A 15,425-nucleotide genomic window follows, 5' to 3' on the forward strand; every position below is an offset into this window, starting at 1 on the left:
ATGCTACTTATTTTGTTTCCCATCTCGGGCCAAATCCTATTTGAATGTCTTTTTCTGTCCAGTTGGATGTAGGTAACATCCTGCTTTCAGGAGGATGATTAAATTTCCAACTAAAATGCTTTCTCCAGGACTTGTCTCCCGCGCTCAAACTAAGCATCCACCCTTCCCATTTTCAGTAAAACAGTGAAACCCACGCACCAAAGTGAGGAGATTTGCCTCAACAGCTGAAAGAGAACAAAAGTGGTGCGCATGTGCGGCAGAAACTACTGCTCTCTCCGCGCCTTCGGTTCCCGTCCGCATCTGCCCTTAGCTGCCTCCTGGAAGAATGTTAATCTGCCAGAATCCTGTTAAAGTCTTGACGACTGCTACGCTTCCTCGTCCCCGAAGCCCCGCCCCTCTTGTTGTAGCGCACATGTGCAGAAACGGCGCCCTGCCTAACTTCTGTTCTTGGAAGAGATCGTGTTTGCAACGCGATGGCTAATTCCTCGTGTTATTCGCCGCCGGCGCAGCCTGTCACTCACCTGATATTTGACATGGATGGTCTCCTTCTGGGTGCGTAATTGACCCCCTCTATTTTGCATGTCAGTTGGACAGTTCAGTTCATGGGGTGGGAAGGCCGTTAGGTCTGTTCTTTTGTAGGACTGGAGCCCAGTGCCGCTGTTGCTTCGCAGTTGTGTGCCGGGGCACAGTGTGCTCAAGATGGCGTTGTAGCCTGTGGTTTCTCCCTCCTCCTTGCTAATAACAGATTCTGAAAACGGACAAATGTGAGCGCTCACACACAAACACAAATGTTCTTCTGCTGTAGAACAAGGAAAGCACAAAGCCAACCAGGCAGGCTGTGATTGCTTTGTTTGTGGAATCCTTCTCGCTCCAAATTAGTAATTTATTTGCTGAATGCACAACGTGGCATGACGATAATAGTCCCCTTTCTACCATCACGTGCACGCTTCTGATCGTCTTCACGTGCATAGGACAGTGTTTTTCAACCTTTTTTGGGCAAAGGCACACTTGTTTCATGAAAAAAATCATGAGGCACTCCACCGTTTTCCGCACCATTGGACCTCCCCACGGTCGCTACATGGTCGTTAGTCGAGGATGGCCTGTGTTCTCAAGGGGTTGGACTAGAATAGATGACCTCCAAGGTCCCTTCCAACTTCTTCTTCTTCTTCTTCTTCTTCTTCTTCTTCTTCTTCTTCTTCTTCTTCTTCTTCTTCTTCTTCTTCTTCTTCTTCTTCTTCTTCTTCTTCTTCTTCTTCTTCTTCTCTTAATTTTTCTTTCTGCATTTTTCTCCTTCATTTATTTTTCTTTCTTTCTCTTTCTTTCTTTCCTTCTTTCTTTTCTCTTTCTTTCTCTCTTTCTTTTCTCTTTCTTTCTTTCTATCTTCCTTCCTTTCTTTCCTGCCTTTCTCTCTCCCACTTTCTTTCCCTCCCTCTCTCAATTTCTTGCTTTCTACTTGTTGTGGAAACTGGAAGCTACTTGCATTTCTTTTTAATTTTTCTTCCTGCTTTTTTTCCTTCCTTCCTTCCTCCCTTCCTCTCTCTCTCTCTTTCTTTTCTATTCTTTTTTTTTCTTTCTCCCTCCCTTTTCCCCTTCCCCCTTTCTCCTTTTTTCCCTTCCTTTTTTCTTTCTTTCTCACCTTTACCATCAAAAGCACTTCACTCCAGGGGGGGGGGAACCCCAAAGGTTTTTAATTGCTTTGGTCCAAAGGACATTTTATTATGCAATGTATCAAAAGGACAGGTTAGAAAAAAATCAGCCATGTAATTTTTCAGACGCAAGCGAAGCCTCCAAGAGCGAAGTGGTCAGATCCCTCTATTTCGGGCTGGGGCGAGGGGTCGCGGCGAGCAAAGAAAGCGGAGCCAGGCAGCCGACCAGGTGGGAGTCTCGCATCCTCAGCCGCGCGGGGAGTAAGGAGTAAGCGGCGCGTGCTGGGGAAGAAGAGTTTGTTCGAACGTTGCAGGCAACCAACCACGCGACAGCTCAGGCGAGCCGGGCTAGCCGCCCGTCCGTCCTCTTTCGATAAGCAAGCCGGTCGCCTCTCCCCAGCTTCTCTCTCTTCAGGAAGAGACCCTCCAAAGCCAGAGAAGGGGCGGAGCTACGCTGCCGTGGAGCCCTGGTGCCTAGAGAGGTCGAGCCCACTTCTTTTCCCGGGCTTTTGCTTCCAGCGAAGTAGGGCCGTCAGCTTAGCCAAGGCTCCGGTGCCTAGCGCTCCCCACCAGAGAGTCTTGCAGTGCCGCTCCACCCATGGCTGTTCCTCCTCCTCCTCCTCCTCCTCCTCCTCCTCTCACCGCTGTCTCCTAGGTCAGTGTTTTTTCAATTTTTCCCACGGCACACCAGGCAACATCTCGCGGCACACTAGTGTGCCACGGAACAGTGGTTGAAAAACACCGGCATAGGATACTGTATAGAAAGAAACGAAGGAAAAAGAGTTGAAGCCTTTTAAGATGGATGCGATCCTTACAGATAAGATGAATAGGCTTTCCAGTAATTCTAACTGCCTTACTGCTTAATAAAAAGTATAGTAAGTACAGTTAACTTTGTCCAGGATTGTACTGAATTTTGATTACAAATTGATTTCTTTAACTCAGTGTTTCTCAATCTCAGCAACTTAAGTTTTATAGACTTCAGCTCCCAGGATAGCTGATTGGAGAATTCTGGGAGTTGAAGTCCACACATGTTAAAATTGCTGAGGTTGACAAACATTGATTTTAACTGAGTAATTATGTAATCTTTTTTGAAAATGATAAAGTTGAAAAAACTGCTATAGTTCTGCAATGATTTCTCTTTATTGTTACTTATATTTTATTCCACTATAGATTTTTTAAAATAATATTTTATTAATTTTCTCATTTTACAATTGAGTATTTAAAAAGCCACATGATGACTGGGTTAATCAATAGTTCAATAGCATACATAAATCTTTAGTATAAACCTCATGTTACAACATCAGATATTTCCTCTCTTTTCCCCCTAATATCTACTATCTCATATTAGGCTAATACAGTTCTTAACAACAACAACTTTATTGATTAGCCCTTGGGCCATATCAAAGTGCAAAGTTCCAGACCAAAACTTGATAAAAGCAATACAGTTCTTATTATTATCAACTTAATAAAAACATCTTTGTTAACAATTATCAATAGTGTTTAGCTTATACATATATTAATTGCATTTACATTCAATCCTTATATACAATCAATGTCCTGTTATTGCTTTTTTTCCCTAATTTTCCATCAATATTCAAATTAACATGTTATTTATGACTTTCCAAGTGTTTTATATTTACTTATCTCAACTTCTTCCTTTTTCCCTTTTCATAACTAAGTCTAATATTCTAAATGCACATCTTGTCTATTTGATTATAGTCTTGTTCTGTTTTCTAAAAGTTATCTATTTCCCCCATGTTAAACCATCTAATTAATAATACAGTATCCCCTCTAATAAATCAAAACTATTATATGTGTTATCTGGGTTAACCAATAATTCAGTAATATACATAAATATTTCATATTGGGTGAACAAAATTCTTATTTTCAACTAAGTAAAAACATTCTTATTACATTTATCAATACTTTTTAGCCTATACATAAACTTTAATTTCCCATCAGTATTCAAAGATAAGAAAAGAAAACAAGCAAACAAACACTGTTATTTATGATTTCCAAATATTTTATGTTAGGTGATCAAAATTTCCCTTATCTCAATTTCTCCTTTTTTTCCTTTTCATACCAAAGCCTAATAATCTTGTTACATATGTTACCTATTCAATTATAATGTTACTTTATTTCCTAAATGTTATCTATTTTCTACCATATTCAACCCTCTAATTAGTAATATAACATCCCCTCTAATAAATCAAATCCATTATTTTCTTCAGCCTTGTTGTTGTTATTAGCTGTGAAGTCGTGTCTGACCCATCGCGACCCTATGGACAACGTTCCTCCAGGCCTTCCTGTCCTCTACCATCTTCTGGTGTCCATTTAAGCTCATGCCTACTGCTTCAGTGACTCCATCCAGCCACCTCATTCTTTGTCGTCCCGTTCTTCTATTGCCCTCAATCTTTCCCAGCATTAGGCTCTTCTCCAGTGAGTTCTTTCTTCTCATTAGGTGGCCAAAGTATTTGGGTTTCAATTTCAGGATCTGGCCTTCTAAAGAGCAGTCAGGGTTGATCTCTAGGACTGACCGGTTTGATCGCCTTGCAGTCCAAGGGACTCGCAGGAGTCTTCTCCAGCACCATAGTTCAAAGGCTTCAATTCTTTGGCGCTCAGCCTTTCTTATGGTCCAACTTTCACTGCCATACATTGCAACTGGGAAGACCATAGCCTTGACTATATGCACTTTTGTTGACAGGGTGATGTCTCTGCTTTTTAGTGTGCTGTCTAGATTTGCCATGGCTTTCCTCCCCAGAAGCAAGCATCTTGGCTACAGTCCCCATCTGCAGTGATCTTGGAGCCCAGGAAAATAAAATCTGTCACTACCTCCATTTCTTCCCCATCTATTTGCCAGGAATTGAGAGGGCCGGATGCCATGATCTTGGTTTTCTTAATGTTACGTTTTTACTCAGGGACACTTTAAAAGTATCGATCTGCAACACAGTTTCCAGATCCTGTCTAGATTATCCACTGTCAGCCATGTTTTAGTAAAAGTTCCTGTTTGGACAATCCTGTCTCCTAAGATGTGGATTGGGGTGGGTTCTGACAGTTTGTATATTTAATCTGGCATCATGTTCCTTTATGTTGCTTCTTATTTCATCACAAGCTGAAAGGATGGTTTCATGTATTAATTTCAACATGGAAAGGATTTTTTCCTGGTCTTCGTCCATATTCTCTTAATAGTATGTGAAGTGCAGACTTTAAAATCAAATGTTAAAAATATTTTTTTTGGTCTTTTGCAGCTGGGTATGGGACATCAAGTTCAGGTGTCTGGAGCAGATCTTGTTCTGAGACTGGATGGCCATACTGTGGGTTGATTCCAAGGGTAGCCTCAATGCAGCCAGCACTGCCCTTTCTGGGGAGGGGGAGGGACCCCTTTGTCATGTGATGGGTGTTAGCACCAGCACCTTGCACTCTCGTTTGGCAATTTTGTCAAGGGAAAGAGCAGCCTTGTCTGGGGGGGGGGCAAGCAAAGAGGGTGGCCCATTGGGGAGCCTACAGGGGGAGTTATGGTCCAGCGCTCTGTATTGCTTCCTGACCTCTGAAGCCGGCTGCTGGTGTTTTAAGGTCTGGGAGTGCCTGAGACTGCAGATGCCTCGTGCTCCCGCACTGCCGGCTCCCAGGGCGGTTCCTCAGGAAATGTTTTTTTTCCTCCTCACTTGAATCAGCTGCTAGTGGATTGTCCAATTGAAAGCGGAGCAGAGCCGTCCAAGCCACTAGCAGCTGATTTGAGTGAAGAGTAAAAGAGGGAAAGAGCAGCACTGAGTTATGGCCCGCTGCTTCATATTGTTTCCTGACCTCCGAAGCCGGCTGCCGGTTTTTTAAGGTCTGGGAGCACCTTAGACTCCATATGCTGGTCAGAAACATCCCCCCCCGCACGCCCCATCTGACCCATGCATCTTCTTTCCAGCAGTCCTCCGTCTCTTCCTCCGCTGCCACCACATGCAGTCCCAAGAAGAAAAGAGGTTTGGGGGCAGTCCCACAAACAAAAGAAACTCAACCAATTCCAACTTTGCGAAATCTTTTTTTTCTTTTGTGAGAAGTTTGAACTGATTGGTTGAACTTTTTTAGTCCCACTTTTTTGGTGGGGGGGACTGCAAAAGGCAGAGGCGGACTGGGAGCCGCAGGAGAAGGCTGAAAGAGCTGCATGTGGCTCCGGAGCCGCGGCTTGCCAAACCATGGTCTAGCCACTCTGCCATAAGGCCAATTGGTGGAGGGCGGCAGTGATGGTTGTCCTTCTGGAATTCTGTCCCATCTTCACACAGGATCTCTGGAGCTCAAAGTGACCACCGGGTTCTTGGTCACTTCTCTTACTAAGACTTGTCTTCCCCGATTGCTCAGTTTGACCAGGTGACCAGCTCTTGGAAGAGGCCTGGTTGTGACAAACGTCTATTTGAGAATTATGGAGGTCACTTTTAGGAACCTTCAGTGCAGCAGAAATTTTATTGTAGCCTTCCCCAGATCTGTGCCTTACAATAATCCTGTCTCTGAGCTCTGCAGGCAGTTCCTTTGAACTCATGGCTTTTGTATGCATTTTCAGCTGTGAGGCCTTCTATAGAGAGGTGTGTGCCTTTCCAAATCATGTCCAATCAATTTAATTTACCACAGGTAGACTCCACTCAAGGTGTAGAAACATATCAGCAATGATCAAGAGAACTGGAAGGCACCTGAGCTAAATTTCAAGTGTTGTTGTAAATGGTCTGAATACTTATGCCAATGTGCTATTTTAGGTTTTTTTTTTGATAAATTTACAGACATTTCTAAAATTCTTTTTTCATTTTGTCATGGGGTACTGAGTGTAGATTAATGAGGGAAAAAATAAAATTCAACAACTGTAAAATAAGGCTGCAGCATAACAAAATTGACAAGTGAAGGGGATCTGAATACTTTCTGAATGCACTCTATGTTTAGTATTATTAATGATGGGTTATAAATGTAGTGTTCCAAGTTAAAAATTATAATATTGATGCAGAAAGGGAATTAGACTTGCAGATTTACATAGGTTTTGTTCTTTTAGTATTTTTAGGGGTGTTTTTTTTAGACCAGCAGTCTACTTCTATCATATTAGAAAAACAGTAACCTTTGCATGTCTTAATACACTTCTATTGAAGCTATCCTTGAAGAAAAGTTTCAGGAAATCCTTACTCTTCAAGATTCTGTCCTGGATAAATCAATCAGAATAGAGCTGGAAGGGAATTTGGAGGTCTTCTAGTTCAGCCCCCTGATCGAGCAGGAGACCCTATAACATTTAAGAAGAGTGGCTGTCCAGTCTTTTCTTAAAAACCTCCAGTGATAAAGTAACTACAACTTCTGAAGGACAACTAATTGTCCTCAATGTTAGGAAGTTTCTCTTTAATTCCAGGTTGCTTCTCTCCTTGATTAGTTTTCATCCATTGTCTCTTATCTTGCCTTCTCATGCTTTGGAAAAACCCCTCTTTCTGGCAACCCCTCATATACTGGAATACTGCTATCATGTCACCCCTAGTCCTTCTTTTCTCTAATGGCCATACTCAAATCCTGTAACGGTTCTTTATATGTTTTAGTCTTCATGACCTTAATCATCTTAGTTGCTGTTTGCACTTCCTCCCCTCACTCCAAAGTCTCAATATCTTTTTTGTAAAGTGGTGATCAAAACTGGATTCAGTATTCCAGATGTGGTCTTCCTAAGGCTTTATAAAATGATACTAATATTTCACGTATGTGATGACCCAGGGCACAGCACAGAGGCAATGCAGTCAGCTGGCAATTCAAAACAGTTCTTTTATTGCTCCAAATGCTTCAAGTTTGCGGCAAGCCTCCAACAAAAGAACACACACACACATCTTCAGCTGACTGGCTGAAAATAGGTTCAGATACAGTCTGATTAGCATATGAAAGTACTCAAGGCCATAGAAATAACAAGGAAGAAAACATAAACTTAATGAGTCTGTTTGAATCTTAGCTTGCCTGAGCATTTTTTTAAAAGAGAGAATTCGAAATACAGTCCGAGGTCCTTAAACATTCAAGCAACGTGGTTAGTCAGTCCAATAGAGTTTCCAGGTTTCCAAACAGGAGTCACAGAAGAAGAGATAAGCAACAATACCCAGCACTCCCAGGATTCAGCATTTGTTCCTGACAAATGCCCCACAGCGTCTCCTTAAATCTCAATCCCCAGGTGTGCCTTGTGGAGTGGGGTGGGACGCTCTCCTCCTGAGTACTTGAGTCTTCCTGCGTTGTTCCCTTCTTCTCTCCACTTTGCATGGTCTAGGATCAGATGGGGGCTGGGCCTTGCTCATTGCCTGAACTCTGTCTCCCCTGTTCCAATCCTGAAGGGCCCTGACCTGCCTTAGCCTGCTCTTCCCCACAGCCCTCTGAAGCCACAGACACCTCTCCCTTGGCCTCCATAGGGTCCTGTTCCAGCTCCATTTCCTCCTCAGATTCAGGCTCAGATGGAGGCATGACAACGTGATTTTGATTTTATACAGCAGGTGGCCTTCCTCTCCTGCGAATAAGGCTGGGAGCAACATGCTGGGGTAAGCAGGGCTCTCCGGAGTGGGGAGACGCAATCTGCGCCCGAGTCCCGTCTTTTTTCCTCACCCCCCCTTTTTCCAGCCAGGATCAAAAAGAGGAGCAGTCCCGAGTCTCTATCTGTCAGATAGTAAGGTGCCATCCTGACGTCTCCGGAGAAACCCCCTTGTCTTTCTGGTTGGGAAAGCTGCCTTGTCTCTCCTTTTTTCTTTTTTTTTAACTCCCCTGCAGGGATCTGTCAGACAATTTTACCGGCTGACCAAATGGGGAGGGAGAGAAAGGGAAAATATGTGGATGGGGGAGGGAAGGAAAAGAAATAAATGGATGGAAAAGGGAAGGAAAGAAAAGGAAAGGGAAGAGAAAAATGTGAGAAAACAAGGAAGAAGAGCAAGTAGGGAAAAGAGGGAGAAAGGTGAGAAAAGAAGAAAAGAGAAAGGAAAGGGTGAAAGGCTAGAGGAAGGAAAGGAAGGAAGGAAGGAAAGAAGAAAGAAAGGGACAATGGGAGAGAGGGAGGGAAGGAAGACACCCATCCCAGTCCCACCCCCCTCTACCAGAGACCCACGGATTTTCCCCCACAAGCACCCTGCAACCTGAGTGATGAGCTGGCCCTGCCCCCCCGCCATTGACTTCACTTGTCAAAAAGTTGCAAAAGGTGATCACATGACCCTAGGAACTGAATGTTATAAGTATGAATCAGAAGCCAAGCATCCGAATGTAAATCAGATGACCCTGGGAATGGTGCAATAGTCATAAGTGTGAAAAATGGTCATGTCACTTTTTTCAGTGCCGTTGTAACTTCGAACAGTCACTAAGCAAATTGTTGTAAGTCAAGGACTACCTTTACTTTATCATTTTTTTCCTTTTTTTGGGTCAAGTTTTTGACACCTTGCTGGGCGACTGGTGGTACTTGGATAGTGCCTTATCCTAAAAGTGGTACAATGGGTGAAAAGGTTGAAAAGCTCTGTTCTAGAAAACTGTCAGAGACTGAATAGAGATAGGTGGTCAGGGAAAAGGAGGCTTACACTGTGTGCTGGGCACTTTTAACATGAAGGCATTTCTTTGAAGGGAGCAAAGTGCCTTTTGAAGACTGATCACAAAAATCTAGAGGCATTGAAAACCTCATAAGGCTGTCATCCAAGAAAGTCCAATGGGCACAATACTTCACCCAACTTTCCTCTACCTTCCAGGAGGCAAGAAACTTTTGGCTGATGCCCTGTCACAAATGCCTCAGTATAACTGTACCAAATCAGATGTGGCCAAACTGTTAATCGTATCGCGACAGCTGGCCACTCTAGTCATGACCAGAGCACAAGCAAGAGAGAATTCTCAGATAGACAGCAACGTCACAGTGGCTCTTAAAGTTTCACTACAGGAGGGTGATGAACACAATTAAGCAATTACCTTCAAGAGTTTCCAATCTCTTAATGCAAAGCTTTATGGAGTACAACATACTGACACATCTGAAAGTAAAACCAACTTTGGTAAACCCCTTCCCACCCCCCCTTTAGTAAAAGCATTAACTTCTTCCTCCTCCCTCTGGGTTAGGTCATGTTGCCCAATCAAGTTGGAAAATATTGTTATGAGAGAGCATCTCTGGGTCTAGCCAGACTCCTGGCCGTTGTCCTTGATTCTCATGGTCTGCTTCCTTGATCTTTGAAGTCTGCATTCCAAACCTCTCCCCTCCTCCTGAGCTCATTGGCAAGTTGAAAACAATGTTACACCAGCAAGACTGGGCTTTGAAACTTGACAGACAAGTGGTTTCAAAATCCCAAAAATGAATGTTCCATACGGGATGGAATAGCCTGGGTGGGGGCTAAATTGTATGTACCAGAAAGTCAAAGGCTACTAGTTCTGGATAAAAGCCATGTTTTGAAACCTGGTGGGAATTTTGGTTTTGTGAAAACTTTAGATTTAATTACAGGGCAGTTTTGGTGGCCATCCTTAAAGAAGGACATTGAAAGCTATGTGGCAAGTTACTCGATTTGTGCGTCTGCTGAGTGGCAGCAGGGGAAAACCCTAGGCTCCTCCAACTGGTGGCTGAGCCAATGGCACCCTGGAGAGAAATCTTCATGGATTTCATAGTGGAACTATGGTTATATGGGTTATAACTGATTTGTTTCTCCTATGCCAGAAAATTCCCTCAGCACGTATGCTAGCCAAGCTTTTTGTATAAGATGTCTACCGACTGCACAGAGCCCCACAATGCATAATCTCTGATTGGGTTCCAATTCGCTTCCAAGTTCTGGCAAGCATTCCTAAGCCTTCTGGGAACTGATCAGAGGCTTAGCTCCAGTCACCACCCCCAAATTAATGGGTATGAATGTATGAACTCTGTATTGGAAACATACCTCAGGTGCTACATTAATTATCAACAAGACAACAGTACAGACCTTTTAAAATTTGCGAAGGTAGCATACAACAAATTGGTACACAGTAGTACAGGGTTCACACCTTTCAAGATGGCTATGGGACAAGTCTTCACTCCGATGCCTGAGCTATCTTTGAATGATCCCCCTGTGCCTTCTTTAAAAGCATGGTTCTCCCAATTATGGAATACTTGGCTGGTTGTGAGGAAGTCCCTTGCAGATGCTAGGTACGCATAGAAAAAGCAAGCTGACAAAACGGGCATGGAACCCAAAACCTCTAATGTCATTGACTGCATTTATCTATCCACCGATACCTGCAATCTTTGCAACCATTGAGGAGGTTAGGACCCAAATATGTAGGTACTTTCCCTATCAAACATATTATTAACCCAGTAACGGTGGAACTAGATTTGCCCAAATTCCTTCAACATATTCACCTAGTGTTCTACTGCAGTTTGTTAAAGACCGAGATTACCTTCCCCCTTAGACCTGAATTGCCATCACAACCTGTGTCTTTAATGATAGAAGGGTAACAACACTTCAGCTTCTGCCTTTCTATACTGCCTCTAGTTTCTGTCAGTAAAAGTTCTTTTGATTCAGCTCAATCAATTCAAGAGTCTTACTTTCCTGAGGGGGGCCTACTGGAGCAGATTTGGTAAGTCTATTTCTTTTGAATAGTTTGTATCCTTCCATTAGTACATTCAAGTCATGATTTCATCCCACCAAGTTTCAGTAATGGCAACTATATCATATCTGTCTTCATGTACTAATACTTCAAGTTCACCCTTTTTGTTCCCAAAACTTTGAGCATTAGTGTGTAGGCATTTCAGTCTTTTATGGGTCTTGGGTATATTTCTTATATCTCCTACATTGTAATTGGGATTTTCATCCTTTCTATCACTCTCTACTTCTTTATGTTTTTATTTTTTTAATTTCTTCTTTCTCTTTACTCCCTACCTCCTTATGTGATTGGTTATCTAGTGGTTTTTACTTGGAATTAGGTTCTAAAGATCATGAAGATTGGCCATCATCCTCCCTCAATTATAGTTTAAAGCCCTTTTGATAAGATGAGGCAGTCTTTTTCCAAATATATTATTTCAGTTCTTGTGAGGTACAGTACATCATTTGCTAGTAGTCTTACATGTAGGTAATGCAGACCATGGTCTAGGACACAGGCCGGCAACCCGCGGCTCCAGAGCCACATGCGACTCTTTGAGCTGTCTCCTGTGGCTCCCAGTTGCCCGGTGCGCACGCACCTCTTCGAACGGGCAGTGGTGCGCGGGCACCTCTTCAAACGGGTGGAGGTGCGCGCGCACCTCCACCCAAATGGGCAGTGGCGCCACTCGTTGGGAAAGCCAGAGGAAGGCGGCAGCCTGCAAATGGGCCGCAGCAGCTTTCCCAACGGACAGCGCCACTGCCCGTTCCAAGAGGTGCGCACGCAACTCTCCGAATGGGCGGAGGTGCACGTGCACCTCTCCAAACCTTTGGAGAGGTGCGCACGGACCTCCGCCCAAACGGGCAGTGGCGCCGCTTGTTGGGAAAGCTGCTGTGGCCCGTTTCCAGCCTCCGAAGGCGGTAGGTGTGCAAATGGGCCGCGGCAGCAGGTCTGTAAATGGGTGGCGCCGCCGCCCGTTCGGGTGGAGGTGCGCGCGCATCTCTCCGAACGGGCGGAGGTGCATGCGCATCTCTCCAAACCTTTGGAGAGCTGTGCGCGCACCTCTCCGAATGGAAAGTTGCCACGGCCCATTACTAAATCTACATATTGCAGAGCACACATAACTTGCCAGTTTCTAAGGAAACTGGGCAATTTTTCCACTCAAAATGTGGCGCTGAACTAAGCGATGTCAACGGAAATGCTATGGACTTGCACTTCCATATTTCATTGCGTTTAAGAGGCCGGAGAAGAAAAACTGGTTTGCTTTTTAACGAGCGCCAAGCAGTTCCTGACGCGACTCGGCTCTCAGAGGCTCCAGAAAAACCAAACCCGTCGGCTGTTTAGCTGGGAAAATTAAGTCCCGGGAGTTCTTTTTATAGCCACAAAGCAGCAGGAAAGTTCAGAGTAGGCGCGGTTGGGCCTCTCAGCGCTACCCTTCACGTCCCCTTTTTCTGCTTGGGAGAATGCGAGGCTTCGGTGACCGAGGCCGTGATCGCGATCGCGGCGGGTAAGGAAAAGGGAATCGGGCTTCTTTACAGGGTTTGTCGTATCTCTGCCACCCCCCTCCACCCAGTCTCGCCCCTTGTGTTCTTTCTGCTGCGTGAGAGGCAGAAATACTGGGGCAGCCAGCACTGCCTGAGGGCTGATCGTGCTAAATTTCTGCCTTTCTTGTAGTTATTAAAGCATCGAATGGCACCAAGAAGAGGGGTGGGGTTCTGCCATTTTGTTTAAATGGGAAAACATTGAAGTTGGGGAGCAAGTTCCTCGGAACTCTCCGGGACTTTTTAAATTAAATCAGCACAATACTAGGCTGTGTGGAGAGCTGATGCAATGGATGAGGGCTGCCAGTTTGTAAGGTTTGGGCTTTTATGTTGTGGGGAAAAGAGCACTTTAACAACAGGATCTTTTCTCGTAAAGAAAAAACAAAAGGCTCACGCTCTGTGTTGCTTTTCTTTCTCCCTGTATTTCTAAGATTACCGAAGCTTTGCCAGAAAATTTTATGCGGGTGGTTGAAAGATGGCATCACAATAAGGAGGTGACCGTTTGACTGGGTGCCAGATTAATGTCGACTCTGCAAACGGGCCATCGCCGCCGCGCAACCGGTTCCATCACACATTAAAAAAGTGCCAACATTTTGCCCATGCGCAAAACATTTTTTTGTGCATGCGCGTGCATGGACGCACGCATGCGGCTCCCACTTTTTTTTATGTGTGATGGAACCAGTTCCCAGTGGCTCTTTTGCTTTTTTAGGTTGCCGACCCCTGGTCTAGGAAGTGAAAGTTCTGTTGACAGCACCAGTTTTTAAGCCAGTGGTTTGTTTCTAAAATCCTTTGTCCCTCATCGGATCTTTTCCCTTTTGTTGGAAGTATAGATGAAAGCACCACTTATGCTTCTTCCATAGCTGTTGTAATCTCTTGTTATGGTTTTCAGATTCATTGTTGTGTCATTGGTCTCATGTGTAGATGAAAACGGGTAGTAATCCTTGGGTTGATTATTTTAGTAAGGTGCTCAGTTACGTCTTTGATTTTTGCTCCAGGGAGACAATATACCTTCCTGGATTGACTGCCTGGTCTGCAGGCTATAGTTTCTGTTCTCCTAAGAATATATGATGTATGTATTATTTTATGTAGAGCTGTTATTACCCAGTATGATTTAATTTCTTTCATTGTGTTACAATAATTGGGGTTCTAAGGAATGTCACCATATAGTGGTATAGAATAAAATTCACAGATATTTCAAATATATAACTTTTATCAGGTGAATGTTTGAAATCTTTTCATTATTTTTACATTCATAATATAAAGTCATTTATATTTAATAACTTACAATATAAATTAAGCAATATTTACTTTATAATGAAATAGCCCAATGAGAGGTTTTTAAGAGCATGATGCAACTGTTATCCATGGTGAATTCATTATTATGCACTAATAGCTACTATATGAAATGATCTAGTATGGCTCTTTATACTTATCCTAAACCAGGGGTCAGCAACCTGAAACAGTGAAAGAGCCACTCGGAACCGGTTCCCTCACAAAAGGAAAAACTGGGAGCCGCAAAAAATGTGTGCGCATGTGTGTACATGCGCGAATGTGCAGAACAGGGTTTGACTGAAGAGTGGAGCCAAGGTGAGATATGCACCTACCCTGCGTATTTGAATTGATTGGTTAAACTTTTTTAGTCCCACTTTTTTTTGGACTGCACATAGCAGAGGACTGGGAGCCGCAGGAGACGGCTGAAAGAGCCGCATGCGGCTCCAGAGCCGCAGGTTGCAGACCTGTGTCCTAAACCATAAAGCATACATTAAATAAAAATATTTACCTATGTATATACATCATTTTGTCTATTCTTAAACTTGCAGTTGGGGAGAATAGCAGTTTCTCTACAAATTGTCAATAGAGATGATTTAGTGTAATAGGTGTAATAGGTTGGATACTGTATTAGCAACAAAATCTATCATTGTTGCAATATAAGGCACTAGTGATTATAACCTTAGAAGAATGATAAATTCCCCAGGTGTGGTGGAGGGAAAGACAAAGATTGTGTATAAGTGGGAGGGTTGGCTGATGTCATTTAGAAAGATGACAAGCATCGCAAATCTCATGAGAGTTAGGACTGGAAGAAGGCAGATGACCCAAGCCTCTAAAGCAGAATTAAGCCCAGCAGGGCAAAGATCTGTAGAGGAGATGATGCCACGGGAGAGAACAAGCTCACTTAAAGACATACAAGCAATATTACAATCCATGCAAGAGGTTATGTTGAGAAATCATGAGGATTTAAAAAGAGAAATAGGTGAAATAAGGAATGATACTGGAGAACTTAAAGAGAGGATGGGAGCAATGGACGGAAAATTTGAATATTTTCAACAGCAAACATTGAAAAATGAACAGAAATTATTAGAAATGGAGGATAGAATGAATAAGGAGGAAAGAAGAGTAGATGAAATGAATGAAAAACTTTTGCAAGCAAATAAAGAGAAAAAACCATTATACTGCTTGAAACTGAGAAAGCAGACCACTATTTATGTTTCCAAAACGTGAAGGAAGAGAAGGGGGAGGACCTCCCAGAAATGATGACGGACTTGCTAGCAAGGGCCCTAGGGACAGGGAAAGATGAGATGGCAAATGAGATTGATGAGATATATAAAATTCACACGAATTACGCGAGAAGAAATAACTTACCCAAGACTTCCGGGGCTGAGGTCACAGCAGACAAGCGGGTCCTGGAATATCTCTTCGGATCGCA

At 43.5% G+C, this 15,425-nt stretch overlaps 1 protein-coding gene across 3 annotated transcripts in view; it reads left to right on the top strand.

Moving 5' to 3' along the window:
• Positions 1-422: 422 nt before the first annotated feature.
• The window catches only part of PUDP (pseudouridine 5'-phosphatase), an 88,390-nt gene continuing 73,387 nt past the window's right edge, over positions 423-15,425 (top strand). For 2 of the 3 annotated variants that reach the window (XR_014492528.1, XM_083362708.1), the window contains exon 1: positions 456-552. Coding sequence is in view for 2 of the 3 variants with exons in the window: in XM_083362708.1 (XP_083218834.1) it covers positions 474-552 (79 nt within the window). In the remaining variant the exon portion in view is untranslated. Of the gene's footprint in view, positions 553-15,425 lie in introns of all 3 variants that reach the window. The other variant, XM_083362709.1, reaches the window with a different exon arrangement.

This window comes from Vipera ursinii, assembly GCF_947247035.1.
Source record: "Vipera ursinii genome assembly, chromosome: 4".
In the NCBI taxonomy this organism is placed as follows: domain Eukaryota; kingdom Metazoa; phylum Chordata; class Lepidosauria; order Squamata; family Viperidae; genus Vipera; species Vipera ursinii.